The 17,192-nt window shown below is 39.9% G+C and overlaps 1 protein-coding gene across 1 annotated transcript in view; it reads left to right on the forward strand.

Moving 5' to 3' along the window:
* Nucleotides 1-766: 766 nt before the first annotated feature.
* The window catches only part of OVCH1 (ovochymase 1), an 84,350-nt gene continuing 67,924 nt past the window's right edge, over nt 767-17,192 (forward strand). The window contains 7 exon segments of the mRNA XM_053556583.1: nt 767-830; nt 1,338-1,456; nt 1,712-1,809; nt 2,721-2,893; nt 11,676-11,771; nt 12,967-13,118; nt 14,892-15,081. Coding sequence (XP_053412558.1) covers nt 767-830; nt 1,338-1,456; nt 1,712-1,809; nt 2,721-2,893; nt 11,676-11,771; nt 12,967-13,118; nt 14,892-15,081 — 892 coding nt within the window.

A 17,192-nucleotide genomic window follows, 5' to 3' on the forward strand; every position in this document is an offset into this window, starting at 1 on the left:
AGGGCTTGAAGGAGCTTCTTAGGACAGGATTGGTGGCTGAGATTCTAGCACGCTGGGAGACCTGGGTGGGTGGATTGCTTGAGTTCAAGAGTTCAAGACCAGCCTGACCAAGAGTGAGACCCCTCTCTACCAAAAATATAAAAATTACCCAGACCTGGTGGTTCATGCCTGTAGTCCCAGCTAACCTGGAGGCTGAGGCAGGGGGATGGCTTGAGCCCAAGAGTTTGAGATTGCTGAGAGCTGTAATGATGCCAGGGCACTCTACCCAGAGCAACAAACTGAGACTCTGTCTCAAAAATATATATATACACTTTTTTTTTTTTTTTAAAGAGGGAGACTCAAGAAGGCTGAACAAGGTAATGCCCTCTTCTAAGAGTCTCCCTCTGCCTTTCAGAAGTCGCCCTCCCTGCGGGGTCCAGCATAACCGATCAGCCTCATTGCTGCTGGGCATGAATCATACGCCCTGGTCTGGGACAGAATTCACTACCGCTAAGGGGTCTGTCCGTGGAGACCCCACGTGCGAGTGGCCTTCCTGGCACTGGAGCACCCAGCGCCAGTCTCAGGCCCTGGGGAAGGACTGTGGAGGTCTCTGGCGCGGGGTGGCCGGAATGATGCGACGAGGAACACCTGGGAGCCTCGGGCAGCAGGTGCGGCCACTCCGGGCGCCACGGGAGGGATACAGGGCGCGGCCGGCCCGCCTTCCCCGCACCGGGCTCGTGTTCGCAGCCTGCGGGGAGAGGACGAGCCCGCCCGGGGCGCAGGGGTCATGGGCGCGCTGGTCGGGGCCGGCTTCTTGCTGCTTCTGGTCGTCGGCGTCTCTCGAAGCCGGGGTGAGCGTGCCGGGGAGGGTGGCTTTGTCCCCTCTGCCCCGGACTGCGGGGGGTGCAGCCGCACGAGACCCCATCTGGGATGAAGGGGGAAGAGAAGTGGTGGGGGCCCAAAGGAAGGCCCTAGGCCAGGTTTCCTTCTAGAAATTTCTTGGACTACGAATTTTTAGGCATATTGGCTAACCATGTTTGTGCTAAGGAGTTTCCTCCAAAGAAACACAACCAAGCCAAATATCACACTTCCAGAGAAACATATGTGACCCAGTATTTTTAAAATGCCCTAACTTTCTCTCCATGTGCGTTCTCCCGGGGTGAGCCCCACCTCAACCGCCAGAGGCCGAGCTGGCCCCCTCCTCCCGGGTCTTCCCCTGTAGCCTCCTGAGGGGGTGTGGGATATTCTGAGGACAATGTTGGTAGGGGAATGTCTGTCCCAGTCCAGGGAAGTCCTGATAAAAGGAGCTCTCCAACAAGCTCTGTGTGTAAACACACCTACACATGTTCTGTCCATAGGACTCAAGTGTGGAATTCATGCAGCTGATCTGAAAAGGAAGGAACCAGCTGTGGAATCTGGGGTCTTCTCTAGAATTAGTCACTGGAGAAATTCAGCAGTGGGCGGCCATCCCTGGCAGGTCAGTATATCAGCAACCTTGATTTCTGACTGAGAAAATGGCAAACTTTTTCAAGAGTCCAGGTTAATATGTGGGTTTTCTCCTGGACGCCTCTGTCTACCGGGTAGATACTTCCATGGGAAATATCTTACTATCCAATTGATGTCAGTATTTTCAGAATATTCTGTCAGACTAGAAGATTGCAAGTGTTTCTGAAGGACACGACACCGGTGAGGAGAGGTCTATGAGCTGTGCTTGTACCTTTGTCTTGGGCAGGTCTCCCTGAAGCTAGGGGGGTACCACTTCTGTGGAGGAAGCTTGATCCAGGACGATCAGGTCGTGACAGCAGCACACTGTCTGGTTAGCCTCAATGCGTAAGTCGTGAATTTACATTACTTGCCAAACCTTGATTTATGGCTGTGGGACTGGGAGAGTCGATGCTCTCAATATCATCTTCCTTCGTTTGCCACCTAGAGCACTCACCCCCTCATCTTCCTGATTCCCCCTAACTTGTATTTTACCCAAAGTTTTTAGCACTTCCCGCTCTACTAAATAGAGAAATTCCCAAAGATCCTAGACAGCCTCTATAATTTGTGGATTTAGCAGTTGGGTAGGGGTGATGGTTACCTATTATAATAAAGTATTAACGTTTGCCTGTAGTCCCAGCTACTTGGGAGGCTGAGTCAAGAGAATCGCCTAAGCCCAAGGATTTGGAGGTTGCTGTGAGCTGTGTGATGCCACGGCACTCTACCGAGGGCGATAAGGTGAGACTCTGTCTCTACAAAAAAAAAAATAAATAAAAAAAATAAAGTATTAACGTTAACTGTTAAGGGATGTGCCAAAGTTTTAGTCATCTGAATTTAAGTGATTAGGCAGAAAAGCCTTGCAGTCATAGCAAATACTTGACCAAAAGAGGATGCCCATGAGAGAAAGGGAGGGACGGTTCTAGAAAGGTAACTATTACGTCCTGTTAAAAATGGCATAGCACAAGTTAACTAATTTGTATACAAAAAGACAGAAACAACATTCAAATTCTTAGACAATTGATGGCCTATGAAAATGTTGAAAAGAATGTAAACATTCTGTGACTGAAAACCATGACTTTTTATAGATCAAACTGTTTGGCAAGTATGGCCATTGGTTAATATTCAGTGACAAAGAAACATCTTTAAAGACTTGGAAATGCGTAAAAGTATAGTAATTACTTTGTATTTAATCACATAAAACCAAAAGATCTTTCTTGGGGTGAACAACTACTTATTGGAACATTTCCCTTTGGTTTTAGGAAGCAACTTAAGACTTTAACTGTGACTTCTGGAGAGTACAACCTCTTTCAAAAGGACAAGCAAGAACAGAACATTCCTGTCTCAAAAATTATCATCCATCCTGAATACAACAGCCTTGCATTTATGAGTTCTGATATTGCACTGCTGCATCTAACTCACAAAGTGAAATTTGGTAAGTGGAAAGTGCTCGATATCAAAAATGCAATGGAGAAAACGACTAATTATGTACAAGTTAACTTACATAATTTAACGTACATATATTATGTAGCCATACCATAACGTACATAATTTCTATGTGAATGTCTAGTAACAGAGTAGCTAAGCTTCATTTTTAAAGTTTTGTTCAAATAAAAAGTGCTGTTCAGCTACTTGGGAGGCTGAGGCAAGAGAATCGCTTAACTCCAAGAGTTTGAGGTTGCTGTGAATTATATAGTTAACTTTCTAGAACTGCCACAGCACTCTACAGAGGGCAACACAGTGAGACTCTGTCTCTTAAAACAAACAACAACAACAAAAAATTCTGGTACAAATATCTTTGTTATAATGTGATTTTTGGTCTTCTGGGTATATGCCTAGTAGAAGAATTATAGGATTGAATGGCAGATCTATTTTTAGATCTCTAAGTGTTCTCCAAACATCTTTCCAAAAGGAATGTATTAATTTGCAACCCATCAGCAGTGTAGAAGTGTTCCCTTTTCTCCACATCCACTCCAACATCTCTGGTCTTGGGATTTTGTGATATGGGCTAATCTTACTGGAGTTAGATGGTATCTCAAGGTAGTTTTGATTTGCATTTCTCTGATGATTAAAGATGATGAGCATTTTTTTCATATGTCTGTAGGCCATGCACCTGTCGTCTTCAGAGAAGTTTCTCTTCAAGTCCCTTGCCCAGCCTGCAATGGGATCGCTTGTTCTTTTCTTGCTTATACGTTTGAGTTCTCTGTGAATTCTGGTTATTAAACCCTTGTTGGAGACATAACCTGCAAATATCTTCCCCCATTCTGAGGGCTGTCTGCTTGCTTTACTTACTGTGTTCTTGGCTGTGCAGAAGCTTTTTAGTTTGATCAGGTCCCAGTAGTGTATTTTTGAAGCTGCTCCAATTGCCCAGGGGGGTCCTCCTCATAAAATACTCGCCCAGACCAATTTCTTCAAGGGTTTTCCCTGCACTCTCTTCTAGTATTTTTATAGTTTCATGTCTTAAGTTCAAATCTTTAATCCAGTGAGAATCTATCTTAGTTAATGGTGAAAGGTGCAAGTGCCCATGGATCCACAAATGGATTAATAAATTGTGGTATATGTACACCATGAAATATTATGTAGCCTTAAAGAAAGATGGAGACTTTACCTCTTTCATGTTTACATGGATGGAGCTGGAACATATTCTTCTTAGTAAAGTACCTTGAGAATGGAAGAAAAAGTATCCAATGTACTCAGACCTACTATGAAACTAATTTAAGGCTTTCACATGAAGGCTATAACCCAGTTATAACCTAAGAATATGGGAAAGGGGGAGAGGGAAGGGAGGGAGGGGGGAGGTGAGCGGAGGGAGAGTGATTGGTGGGATTACACCTGCGGTGCATCTTACAAGGGTACATGTGAAACTTAGTAAATCTGGAATATAAATGTCTTAACACAATAACTAAGAAAATGCCAGGAAGGCTATGTTAACCAGTGTGATGAAAATGTGTCAAACTGTTTATAAAACCAGTGTATGGTGCCCTATGATCGCATTAATGTACACAGCTATGATTTAATATTAATAAAATAAATTTTAAAAAAGTACTGTTCAGGCAAGGACTCTCGGTCACAAATTATGTATGCGTACTTACCATACGCATCAGCATTTTAAGACACTGTATAGACTCATGTTCAACTGACCAAGGAGTTTGAGAGTTTTAAAAGTACTATCAAAAACTTTTCCTTTCTGTCATTACAATAGATTAGGTACCCACCACTGTCTCTGCACAGGTAACCTAAACATTCTGGATAAAATACTAAAAGCCTTTGCTTTCTGTCTTTTTTTTTTTTAATTCAAGTAATGGAAGTGTTCAGTAGCCAAAAACAGTAAGAGCACAATTCCAGAGGAGTTAGCCAGCCACTGAAGCAGACCACTGCCCTTGAGGCATACAACTGATCTTTAAAATCCTAGAGATCTAAGATGCAAAGAACCTGAGACTTTCTGATAGGTGATGGCGTGAAAGCTAAGGAGAAAGAAGGAGGTAGGGGTCCAGGGGAGTATGCCACACAAAATGAAGGGATAAGGAAACTTATTCTGCACCTTGGCTTTGGGCAGAGAGTTCTCAGAAGAATCTGTAATCGTTACTCTTATTGAAGTTTCCTGGAGTTGGAATGACCTGTGTGGCCCCAAGGCAAAATTTTAGTTTAAAGTAGTTTCAGGTGAGCAATCAGCTCCTGGCAAAAGTAAATCTCAGAAGAAATGAACCTTACATCCCAGCTTCAGTGTGTTCCCATAAAATTTTAATGTGAGCACACAAACATGCAGAGATATTTGCCATCAAAGAGTCAGGAACCTTAACAACCAGAATCAGACCTGCAAAAACTACAGATGTCAAAATGAGATACAGCATGGAAAATATGCATATTTTACTTAAATTTGAAGTAAATATGTATCAAAAATAACTGAAGGACAGGAAAATATTATATGGGTAGGGAGAATATTTGAAATGGAGCTAATAAAACATGAAGATCTAAAAACACAATTGAAATTAGAAACTCACTGCAAGGATTATTTACCAGATTAGATCTAGGGAACTGGACGATCTGAAGTTATTACCCAGAAGAGACATAGAGGGCAAGAGATACGGAGAAGCGAGACTGAAAAAATATAATAAACATTGAATTTGAACTTAGACATGAATATGGATAATGAGGGAAAGGAAATACAATTTAAGAGAAAGTGGCTGAGGGTTAACCGTAATTGATGATACAAATCTTTAGATTTGAAAAGCCCAGTAATTCTATGATACAAAATATAACTTTATAACTAAGCATGTGCTGAAAATGTGGCATCCTAAGAATAGAATGGATCTCAAAGGAATCTAGAGAGGGAAAAAGAATTACCAAAAAAGGAAGGAAAACTAGACTGGCAGTTGACTTCTTAACAACAGTGCAAGAAAGACAGAAGGCAAAACAAGATCATCAGAATCCTGAGAGTAACTCTAACTAGAATTACAGATCACAGGAAGCTATTGCCCCATTGTTTCTTCTTTATGGAAAAATCTGAAGAGTCATCTATGCTGATTATGTCAAATTTCCTCTCCTCAGTTCTCATAATTAGATATATGTATGCATACTAGGTGAAGATGTCTGTTAGACATCCAAGTTGGTCAGACGTCCATGGCTCCATCTTACTAGAGTCACAAATGACCCCAGTGTGACTGAATTTAAAGGTAAATTCTCAATTCTTACCTTTCCTGAGAGGAGTTTTTAGCAGAGTTTCTCACATTCCCTTCTGGAAATATTTTCTTTGTTTGAATTCCAGGAACCCATTTGTTTTCCTCTTATCCCTTTGCACTCTTTCTTAGTTCTTCTCTGATAATTCTTCCTCTTCCCTTTGGCCTGTTGTTGGAGTGCAACAGGGCTCAGTCTGGGATGTCTTACTGTCTATTTGTGCCCAGTTCTTTAGTCATGTCATTCCAGCATCAAGGCTTTAAACACCACGTCCTTAAACTATTCCAGATCTCATGCCTCTGTGTTTCTAGAATTAATAGGATTCAGATGGCCAACTGATCATCCCTCTGGATAGTTGACAGCCACTTCAAATGTAATATATTTCAAATAAAATCCTGTTTGGCTCCCACATCCCACACTGGCTTACCCTTAGCCTCCTTCATCTCAGTTACAACTCCTTCCTTCACGTTTTTAAGCTAAAAACGTCAGACTAGTCTTTGGTCTTCTTTCTTTGGTGCTGTATATCCAATGGACCAGAAAATTCTGCCCCAGCCACTTCACTCTTCTAACATCCTGTGCCAGGCCACGCTAACATCATTTCTTACCTGTATTAATTTGAGTGATCTCGGAAATTCTCTTGATCTGCTGTTTCTTCATCCTTCCTTTTCATTTTTTTCAAGCTAGCAGCCAGAATAACATGTTTTAAAATATAAATCAGACTGTCACTCTATTCAAACCACTTCAGTGGTTCCCCATTGTACTCAGATGAAAATGGCATCATGATCTGACAGCCTCCGCTTCCCAGTCTTGAATCTCAACTCTGCTTTCTTTTCTACTATACTTCCTTTTCTTTTATTATTATCAAATCATAGCTGTGTATATTAGTGCAATCATGGGGCACCATACACTGGTTTTATAGACCGTTTGACACATTTTCATCACACAGGTTAACATAGCCTTCCTGGCATTTTCTTAGTTACTGTGTTAAGACATTTACATTCTACATTTACTAAGTTTCACATATACCCTTGTAAGATGCACCGCAGGTGTAATCCCACCAATCAGCCTCCCTCCACCCACCTCCCCCCTCCCTCCCCTCCCTTTCCCCCTATTCTTAGGTTATAACTGGGTTATAGCCTTCATGTGAAAGCCATAAATTAGTTTCATAGTAGGGCCGAGTACATTGGATACTTTTTCTTCCATTCTTGAGATACTTTACTAAGAAGAATATGTTCCATCCATGTAAACATGAAAGAGGTAAAGTCTCCATCTTTCTTTAAGGCTGCATAATATTTCATGGTGCACATATACCACAATTTATTAATCCATTCGTGGATCAATGGGCACTTGGGCTTTTTCCATGAATTAGCAATTATGAATTGGGCTGCAATAAACATTCTGGTACAGATATCTTTGTTATAATGTGATTTTTGGTCTTCTGGGTATATACCTAGTAGAGGAGTTATAGGATTGAATGGCAGATCTATTTTTAGATCTCTAAGTGTTCTCCAAACATCTTTCCAAAAGGAATGTATTAATTTGCATTCCCACCAGCAGTGTAGAAGTGTTCCCTTTTCTCCACATCCACACCAACATCTCTGGTCTTGGGATTTGTGATTTTGGCTAATCTTACTGGAGTTAGATGATATCTCAAAGTAGTTTTCATTTGCATTTCTATGATGATTAAAGATGATGAGCATTTTTTTCATATGTCTGTAGCCATGCGCCTGTCGTCTTCAGAGAAGTTTCTCTTCAAGTCCCTTGCCCAGCCTGCAATGGGATCACTTGTTCTTTTCTTGCTTATACGTTTGAGTTCTCTGTGGATTCTGGTTATTAAACCCTTGTCAGAGACATAACCTGCAAACATCTTTTCCCATTCCGAGGGCTGTTTGCTTGCTTTACTTACTGTGTTCTTGGCTGTGCAGAAGCTTTTTAGTTTGATCAGGTCCCAGTAGTGTATTTTTGAAGCTGCTTCAATCGCCCAGGGGGTCCTCCTCATAAAATACTCGCCCAGACCGATTTCTTCGAGGGTTTTCCCTGCACTCTCTTCTAGTATTTTTATAGTTTCATGTCTTAAGTTTCAATCTTTAATCCAGTGAGAGTCTATCTTAGTTAATGGTGAAAGGTGTGGGTCCAGTTTCAGTCTTCTACAGGTCGCCAGCCAGTTCACCAGCACCATTTGTTAAATAGGGAATCTTTTCCCCACTGAATGTTTTTAATTGGCTTGTCAAAGATCAAATAATGGTAAGTAGCTGGATTCATCTCTTGGTTCTCTATTCTGTTCCAGACACCTACTTCTCTGTTTTTGTGCCAGTACCATGCTGTTTTGATCACTATCGATTTATAGTATAGTCTGAGGTCTGATAGCATGATTCCTATTGCTTTGTTTTTATTTCTGAGTAATGTCTTGGCTATTTGAGGTTTTTCTGATTCCATATAAAACGAAGTATTATTTTTTCAGGATCTTTAAAGTATGACAGTGGAGCTTTAATAGGGATTGCATTAAAATTGCACATTGCTTTGGGTAGTATGGACATTTTCACAATGTTGATTCTTCCCAGCCATGAGCATGGTATGTTTTTCCATTTGTTAACATTTTCAGTTATTTCTTTTCTTAGAGTTCCGTAGTTCTCTTTATAGAGATCTTTCACGTCCTTTGTTAGATAAACTCCCAAATATTTCATCTTCCTTGGCACTACTATGAATGGAATAGAGTCCTTAACTGTTTTTTCAGCTTGACTATTGTTGGTATATATAAAGGCTACCGATTTATGAATATTGATTTTGTAACCTGAGACGCTGCTGTATTTCTTGATCACTTCTAAGAGTTTTGTAGTAGAATCCCTGGTGTTTTCCAGATACACAATCATATCATCTGCGAAGAGTGAAAGTTTGATCTCTTCTGACCCTATATGGATACCCTTGATTGCCTTTTCTTCCCTAATTGTGGTGGATAAAACTTCCATTACAATGTTAAATCCTAAGTGGAGACAATGGGCAGCCTTGTCTGGTTCCTGATCTGAGTGGATATTGGCTGTGGGTTTGCTGTAGATGGCCTCTATCAGTTTAATAAATGTCTCTTCTATACCAGTTTTATTAAGTGTTCTGATCATGAAGGGATGCTGGATATTATCAAAAGCTTTTTCTGCATCGATTGAGAGAATCATATGGTCTTTGTTTTTTAATTTGTTTATGTGCTAAATTATACTTATAGATTTACGTATATTGAACCAGCCTTGAGACCCTGGGATAAAACCGATTTGGTCATGATGGATAATTTGTTTGATGTGTTGCTGGATTCTGTATGTTAGGATCTTGTTGAATATTTTCACATCTATATTCATTGGTGATATTAGTCTATAATTTTCTTTTCTTGTTGGGTCTTTTCCTGGTTTGGGGATTAGGGTGCTGTTTGCTTCCTAGAATGTGTTGGGTAGTCTTTCCTTCTTTTTCTACATTTTGGAACAGGTTGAGTAATATAGGTACTAATTCCTCTTTAAAGGTTTGGTAGAATTCTGACATGAAGTCATCTGGTCCCAGGCTTTTCTTTTTAGGGAGATTTTGTATGGTTGATGCTATTTCTGAACTTGGTATGGGTCTATTCAATATTTCTACTTGATTCTGGCTAAGTCTTGGAAGGTGACGTGCTTCCAAGTATTGGTCAGTTTCCTTCATATTTTCATATTTCTGAGAATAAAGTTTCTTGTAATATTCATTAAGGATTTTTTGAATTTCTGAGGAGTCTGTTATTTCATCTTTGTCATTTCTGATTGATGAGATTAGAGATTTTACTCTTCTTTTTCCTGGTTAGGTTAGCCAAAGATTTATCTATTTTATTGACCTTTTCAAAAAACCAACTTTTTGATTCATTGATCTGTTGTATAATTCTTTTGTTTTCAATTTCATTTAATTCTGCTCTAATTTTGGTTATTTCCTTTCTTCTACTGTGTTTGGGGTTGGAATGTTCTTCCTTTTCCAGTTGCTTGAGATGTCCCATTAAGTTGTTAACTTCTTCTCTTTCTGTTCTCTTGAGGAAGGCTTGCAGTGCTATAAATTTCCCTCTTAGGACTGCCTTTGCAGTATCCCAGAGGTTCATATAATTCGTGTCTTCATTGTCGTTTTGTTCCAAAAATTTGGCAATTTCCTTCTTAATCTCATCTCTGACCCAGCTATCATTCAGCATAAGGTTATTTAACTTCCATGTTTTTGTATGAGTATGTGGATTCCTGTTGTTACTGAGTTCAACTTTTATTCCATGGTGGTCCAAGAAGATGCAAGGAATAATTTCTATTCCTTTAAATTTACTGAGGTTAGACTTGTGACCTAAGATGTAATCGATTTTGGAGTATGTTCCATGGGCTGATGAGAAGTATGTATATTCAGTTTTGTTGTGATGAAATGTTCTGTATATGTCTGCTAAATCCAAATGTTGGATGGTTAGGTTTAAATCTAAAATTTCTTTGCTCAGCTTCTTATTGGAGGATCGATCCAACACTGCCAAAGGAGTGTTGAAATCTCCAACTATTATGGAGCTGGAGGAAATCAAGTTGCTCATGTCTGTTAGAGTTTCTCTTATAAATTGAGGTGCATTCTGGTTGGGTGCATAGATATTAATAATTGAAATCTCATCATATTGAGTATTACCCTTAACAAATATGAAGTGACCATTCTTATCCTTCCTTGCTTTTGTTGGTTTAAAGCGTATTGTATCTGCAAATAGAATTGCAACACCTGCTTTTTTCTGATTACCATTTGCCTGAAATAAGGATGACCATCCTTTTACCCTGAGTCTATATTTATCTTTTAAGGTAAGATTACACTTCCTTTTGCTTAAATCTATTCAGCCGTCTTGGCATCCCCCACTGTTCCCAAATACACATGCGTGATTCTGCTACAGGGACTTTTCATTCTGTTTCTTCATCTAATGCTTTCAACCCAGACAACAACGTGACTCCCTTCCTTAGCTTCCTTTGCTTAAATGTCATCTATTCAACAAAACTTTCCATGACACCATGGTGAAAACTACTGCTCCCATGCCATCTTCCCTAAGCTCCAGACTTCTTGTTTTTATCATACTCTGATTTTTCCAGAGCAAGTATTATTCAGCCACTAAATAATTTGTTTGTGTCTCCCCCTCCATACGCACACTCTTCTGTCATAGGCTCCACCATAACAGAAGGCTTTTATTCTTTCTGCTGGTTCATGGAGGCCTGGAAAAGTACTTGCCACATAGCAGTGCTCAATAAGTACTGGATGAAAAGCTGTCTTTTCAGAGAAAAGACATACTCTAAAATGTTTATAGTTTGGGGGCTTATGGACGTATGCAGAGCAGTGGGTAATACTTGTTTCACTTTTTCCACATTTTTATAAATTTCTATAAATATGAAATAGCTTTGTTTGAAGGGAAAAAGTTAAAATATTTGGGAGGAAAAATACAGAAGCTATGAAATCAACAGCTACCACCCCACTCTTCAAATATATTCAATATATAATCAATATCACTTGCCTATCTGTGAACTTCATGACTTTGCTGTTGTTTTCAGGAAATGCTGCTCAGCCCATCTGTCTTCCCAACAGAGATCATAACCTTGAAGCAGGGATTCTTTGCATGGCCAGTGGATGGGGTAAGATTTCAAAGAGTAAGAGGCATCAAAGAGTACATAAGAATTTTTCCAAGACTCTACCCAGGGGAAGCAGAAATAATTTTTTTGGCCATGCTTTCTGACCTAGTGAAGATCTCTGGTTTTCTTCACCATAGAAGAGTCTTATACTTTCTTTTAAGACTGTTTATATCACTCTTGTGTTCAGGTATGTCAGATAAAGGAAACTAGATACAACAATGAGAGATGAGGAAAAGGATAATCAGAAAATAGTGACAATAGTTAAGCTTCCTCGTCTTTAATATGGTGACTTTTTAAAAAGTCAAACTCCTTTTTTTTTTTTTTTTTTTTTTTTTTTTGTAGAGACAGAGTCTCACTTTATGGCCCTCGGTAGAGTGCCATGGCCTCACACAGCTCACAGCAACCTCCAACTCCTGGGCTTAAGCGATTCCTTGCCTCAGCCTCCTGAGTAGCTGGGACTACAGGCGCCCGCCACAACGCCCAGCTATTTTTTGGTTGCAGTTTGACCGGGGCCGGGTTTGAACCCGCCACCCTCAGTATGTGGGGCTGGCGCCTTACTGACTGAGCCACAGGCGCCGCCCAAAAAAAGTCAAACTCTTAGGACAAAAAGTAGAAAGGTGATTTCAAAGGACTTGGGAGTGGGGTAAATGGGGCGGTGTTGATTGAGCCAAGGGTATAGATTTGCAATTATAAAATAATTTCTGGAGCCCTAATGTACAGTATGCTGACTGTAGTTAATAATATTGTATTATCTACTTGAACTTTGTTAAGAGTAAATTTTAGGTATTCTCACCACAAAAAGGTTAACTATATGAGGTAATGGATATATTAATTATCTCAATTATAGTAATCATTTCACAATGTGTATATATCAAAATGTCATCTATATCTTGAAAACACATAATTTCTTTCAATTACACTTTGAATATTAAAAAATATATTGTCACTTTTTAAAATAAAAGAATTTTATAAAATATTGCTGCATTGACTAAAGTTTTCCTTCTGGTATAGTATCTAAGCACATAGAAGCCACAATATCTTAAAAATCTGAATTTTTAAAATCACATATGATTTTTAGAAACGAATGTAATTCACATTTTAAAAAGTGACTTCTACATTTAAAGATCTGTTTGAGAGCGTTTTGAACTTGTAGGCTTCTTATTTGTTTCAATGAGGACAATTGTTGACTAACTTATCTGATCTTTCTCTACAGCATCAGAATGTTCAAATGTCCTACAAGAAGTGGAACTTACCATCATGGATGACAGAACGTGTAACACAGTGCTCAGGAGAATGAACCTCCCTGCTCTGGAAAGGACCATGATATGTGCTGGTTTTCCTGGTGGGGGAATGGATGCCTGCCGGGTACAAAAGCATAAACCAACCCAGTTGTTCTGTAACATGGCTAAAAGTGGATCCTGCCTTTCCCCACAAGCTCCTTTGAGGGGAGCTACTGTGTCACAATGCTTTTTCCCTCATCTTTCCCTCGGGCTTCCACAGAAACAGTTTAGCTGAACTGAGAGAATTCTGTCCCATCCCTTTGCCCATTCCTGTTTTTATACCTGTTTTATTTTGGTGAGCTGGGGGCAGGGGTTAGTTTCGACATGTCCAAACTGATGAAATTAAGCAAGATGACAACTTCAACAATCTTATTAGATCCCCTTATCCTTTATTTGACATTTTGTTAACTATGGTGAATTTTTTTTTTTTTTTTTTTTTTTTTTTTTAGCAAAGAATGTTGGCACAAAGTTTGACCAAAGACACATAGCTTTAGTAGGTGCTGGGTAAGAGATGTTGTGAATGACAGTGGCCTCCCAAGTCTGACTCAACAATTTCACAAAGAATATCAATTTTTGTGATCTTTAAGAGGGGAGGGGAAGGGAGACCAACTTGTGAAAGACATGAGTCTTAAATTTTAGATAAGTCTTCAAGTAAATTATTTTATACATATGTGTGTATACACACATATATAAATATAATATATATATATACACACACATATATATTAGGTAGAGAAGCAGAGAGTCATTATTCCTTGCCAGAAAGCAGCTTGAAACTGTCCCTGAAATTATCTGTTGAGAGAATTTCTAAGTTTTTCTTTAAGGGAATGATGGAGGAGTTTGAGAGGGAGGTGATAGATCTTACATTGGTACCACTTTCTTTCTTTTTTTTTTTTTTTTTTGTAGAGACAGAGTCTCACTGTACCGCCCTCGGGTAGAGTGCCGTGGCGTCACACAGCTCACAGCAACCTCCAACTCCTGGGTTTACGTGATTCTCTTGCCTCAGCCTCCTGAGCAGCTGGGACTACAGGCGCCCGCCACAACGCCCGGCTATTTTTTTGTTGCAGTTTGGCCGGGGCTGCGTTTGAACCCACCACTCTCAGCATATGGGGCCGGCGCCCTACTCACTGAGCCACAGGCACCACCTGGTACCACTTTCTAACTTGGAACACAGATTGGCTAAAAGTGCTTTGTACTATCTGCATTCATTAGAGGCAAATCCTTTTTAGATGAAATCCTCAAAAAAACAATTCTATACCTTTTTGAGGAGACTTTGAAATGAGATTGTCTGAAACTTATTCTCAAAGCAGCATATATTCTGGAATGTTATTGAAGACAGGATCCTAAAATCTTCAGTTCTTTACTGTCTACCATGAGAGCCAATATAATTCTTTACATACACTACCCGGACAAAATGTGATTTCCCAACCTCTTGTTTTCAAAGACTTGAGGCCTGAGAACAACTTTGGTAGGCTCTCTTTACTGATGCTATTGGCTTGGGAGATGACCTAGTCTTATCCAGCAATTATAGGTGACAAGCTATAGCAGAAGCATACATCTGTAATCACACCTCTTCCTTCCATTGATTTTTGGAATGAAGATGGCAATTCCAAAAAAAAGCATTAGCCTTACAATATTGTAGCCAGTAGGTGTAAAAGATTACGTCTAGATGAAAATATTGTTTTGAAACTAGATGAGGTAACAACGAAATGTATGAACAAAAATTTGGACAATATCTAGTGGACTTCAATGCCTCTATCTCCTCTCAGTAGGAGATGAGTAGTGATGTTTGTGGAACTGATAAAATATTTTAACCTGTGGCTATTTTTAAGATGTTCTTTCTTTGGTACTATTAAAGCGGGACTCTGGAGGTCCACTGGTGTGTAGAAGAGATGGTGGAATCTGGACTCTTGCTGGGATAACTTCCTGGGTAGCTGGTTGTGCTGATGCTTCAGCTCCTGTGAGAAATCACCACAGGAAGGAATCCCTCGGCATTTTCTCCAAGGTGCTTGAGTTGATGGATTTTATCACTCAAAACATGATCACAGGTGGGTGAATTCTTTCTCCTCATTTCATCCTAAGATAAAAACTGATCATGCTTATCTCAAGGGTGGTCATTCTGTGTGGTGGTATAATTAGAACTAAGCATGAGGGGGCGCACCTGTGGTTCAGTGGGTAGAGCGCTGGCACCATATACTGAGGGTGGCGGGTTCAAGCCCGGCCCCAGCCAAACTGAACAAAAAAAAAAAGGCTGGGTGTTATGGCAGGTGCTTGTTGTCCCAGCTACTCAGGAGGCTGATGCAAGACAATTGCCTGAGCCCAGGAGTTGGAAGTTGCTGTGGACTGTGATGCCTTGGCACTCTACAGAGGGCGATACAGTAAAACTGTGTCTCAAAAAAAAAAAAAAAAAAGAAGCTTTAGAACAAAGCAAGAATATGGCTGGTTTTAAGTTCTTAAGCATATATATATGACTAAGACTATATATGTAAAATTTTCGTATCTTTTTGTATTTGTGAAACTTTGTAAACAGACCTTGAGAATACTCCTCCAGGGATTCTTTCTTCATTTTCTCCACTGGCGTTTTGTTTTTCCTCTATACTACTTAAAAAAGACTAAAAATAAATCACTTCTCTCCCACCTCACTCATTCTGCCGTATTCATTTTACTTGGCAGCACTGGAAAAAATGAGGGAGTTAATTTGGTTCTGCAGTACAAAAGTCTACATTTAGGAAAACGTGGGTCTGGAGATGCCAAGCCTGTTGTCGAGGAACTCTCTAATTAATTAAGAAGAAAAAAAGAAAAGAGTAGAGATAGTGACAATAAAAGGTGAAGCCCAGAGAGCTGTAAAGGCAGGGAGGAGAAGAAGTTGGGAGTCTCGGTCCTGAGAAACCGGAATGTTTGCCATGAAAAGGGACAACTTCTCCAGAATGAGAGAACACAGTTCCAGAAAGAAGTTGCCTAGTATTAGAACCAAATGGATAGGACCCAGAGCCCCAGAACGCATCAGCCACCTACCTAGCCGAGGACCTTGAGAAGTGCAGCAGGTATTGGTCTAGCTGCAGGCCAGCACTGCCCGTGAGCAGACTCTCATCTCACTTTGGTTCAGTCTTAGGCATGGAAGTCCTCTGTTCTTTGCTGTGCTGCTTGGGAGCAATTCTCAGTGGGAGGAGACTGCATTCTACTTGAATCACACTGATAAGAAGGTTGACAGATTTAAAAAGCCTCGAATAAAGGTTAATGGTAACAAGATTTTGAAATCAGGCCATAACAGTTAATTCCACAGTCAGATGAGCATCAGAATGTGATAAGTAACTTGTTTAACACTTCCTTGGGATCATCTTCCTAAACTTCTCCCTCTTTTATTTGCCTGTTTCCAGCCCTTCTTCCCCCATCCATCCCTATAATTGACTATGCTTTGGAAATAGGGTTAAGCAAAGTTTTCTTAATGTTTAAAAATTAGATGAATTAAATCTCTCACATCTCATTTTTAAAACCATCCTAAGCATCAAATTATTTTCTGACTCCACGTAGCCTCGTAGCCTAAAGACATAGTAGGCCCCTGCCTCTAAGAAGAGTTCTTTTCTGCGTTGATTTTTTTTTTTAGAAGTTATAATTTCTAATTTTAATACCACATTGTCAAAAATGATATTTAAATGATTATTTTAATGTCATTTATTGCTGGGAAAGGTATTCTTTACACACTCTCAGATTTTGATCAGGGCAAACCATTCTCAAAATGAGTCTAAGCAGTATAACAAAGGGCCTGCGTTCCATCCCAGGTGTGCATGGAGGCCAGGAGAAAGCCAATAACAAATTTACCATAGTTGGGTGGTGCCTGTGGCTCAAGGAGTAGGGCGCCGGTCCCATATGCCGGAGGTGGCGGGTTCAAACCCAGCCCCGGCCAAAAAACAAACGAAAAAAAAATTTACCGTAGTCATAATCTGAATTTTCAGTTTTGAAAGTAAACTTTACAACATCCTGCTCATATTTATATATCAGTTTCTAACACTTGAACCCTAACACTGGCATCTGAAAATTTTGAGTGGAGATTGAGCAGGCCATTGCTAAAAGTTGTATACATTTACTTTAGTTATCTTTATACAAAGGCATTTTATATCACCCAGGATATCTTAGAAAGAGATGATAGACTTGGATAAAT

The sequence above is a fragment of the Nycticebus coucang genome, chromosome 12 (assembly GCF_027406575.1).
Source record: "Nycticebus coucang isolate mNycCou1 chromosome 12, mNycCou1.pri, whole genome shotgun sequence".
Classification (NCBI taxonomy): Eukaryota; Metazoa; Chordata; class Mammalia; order Primates; family Lorisidae; genus Nycticebus; species Nycticebus coucang.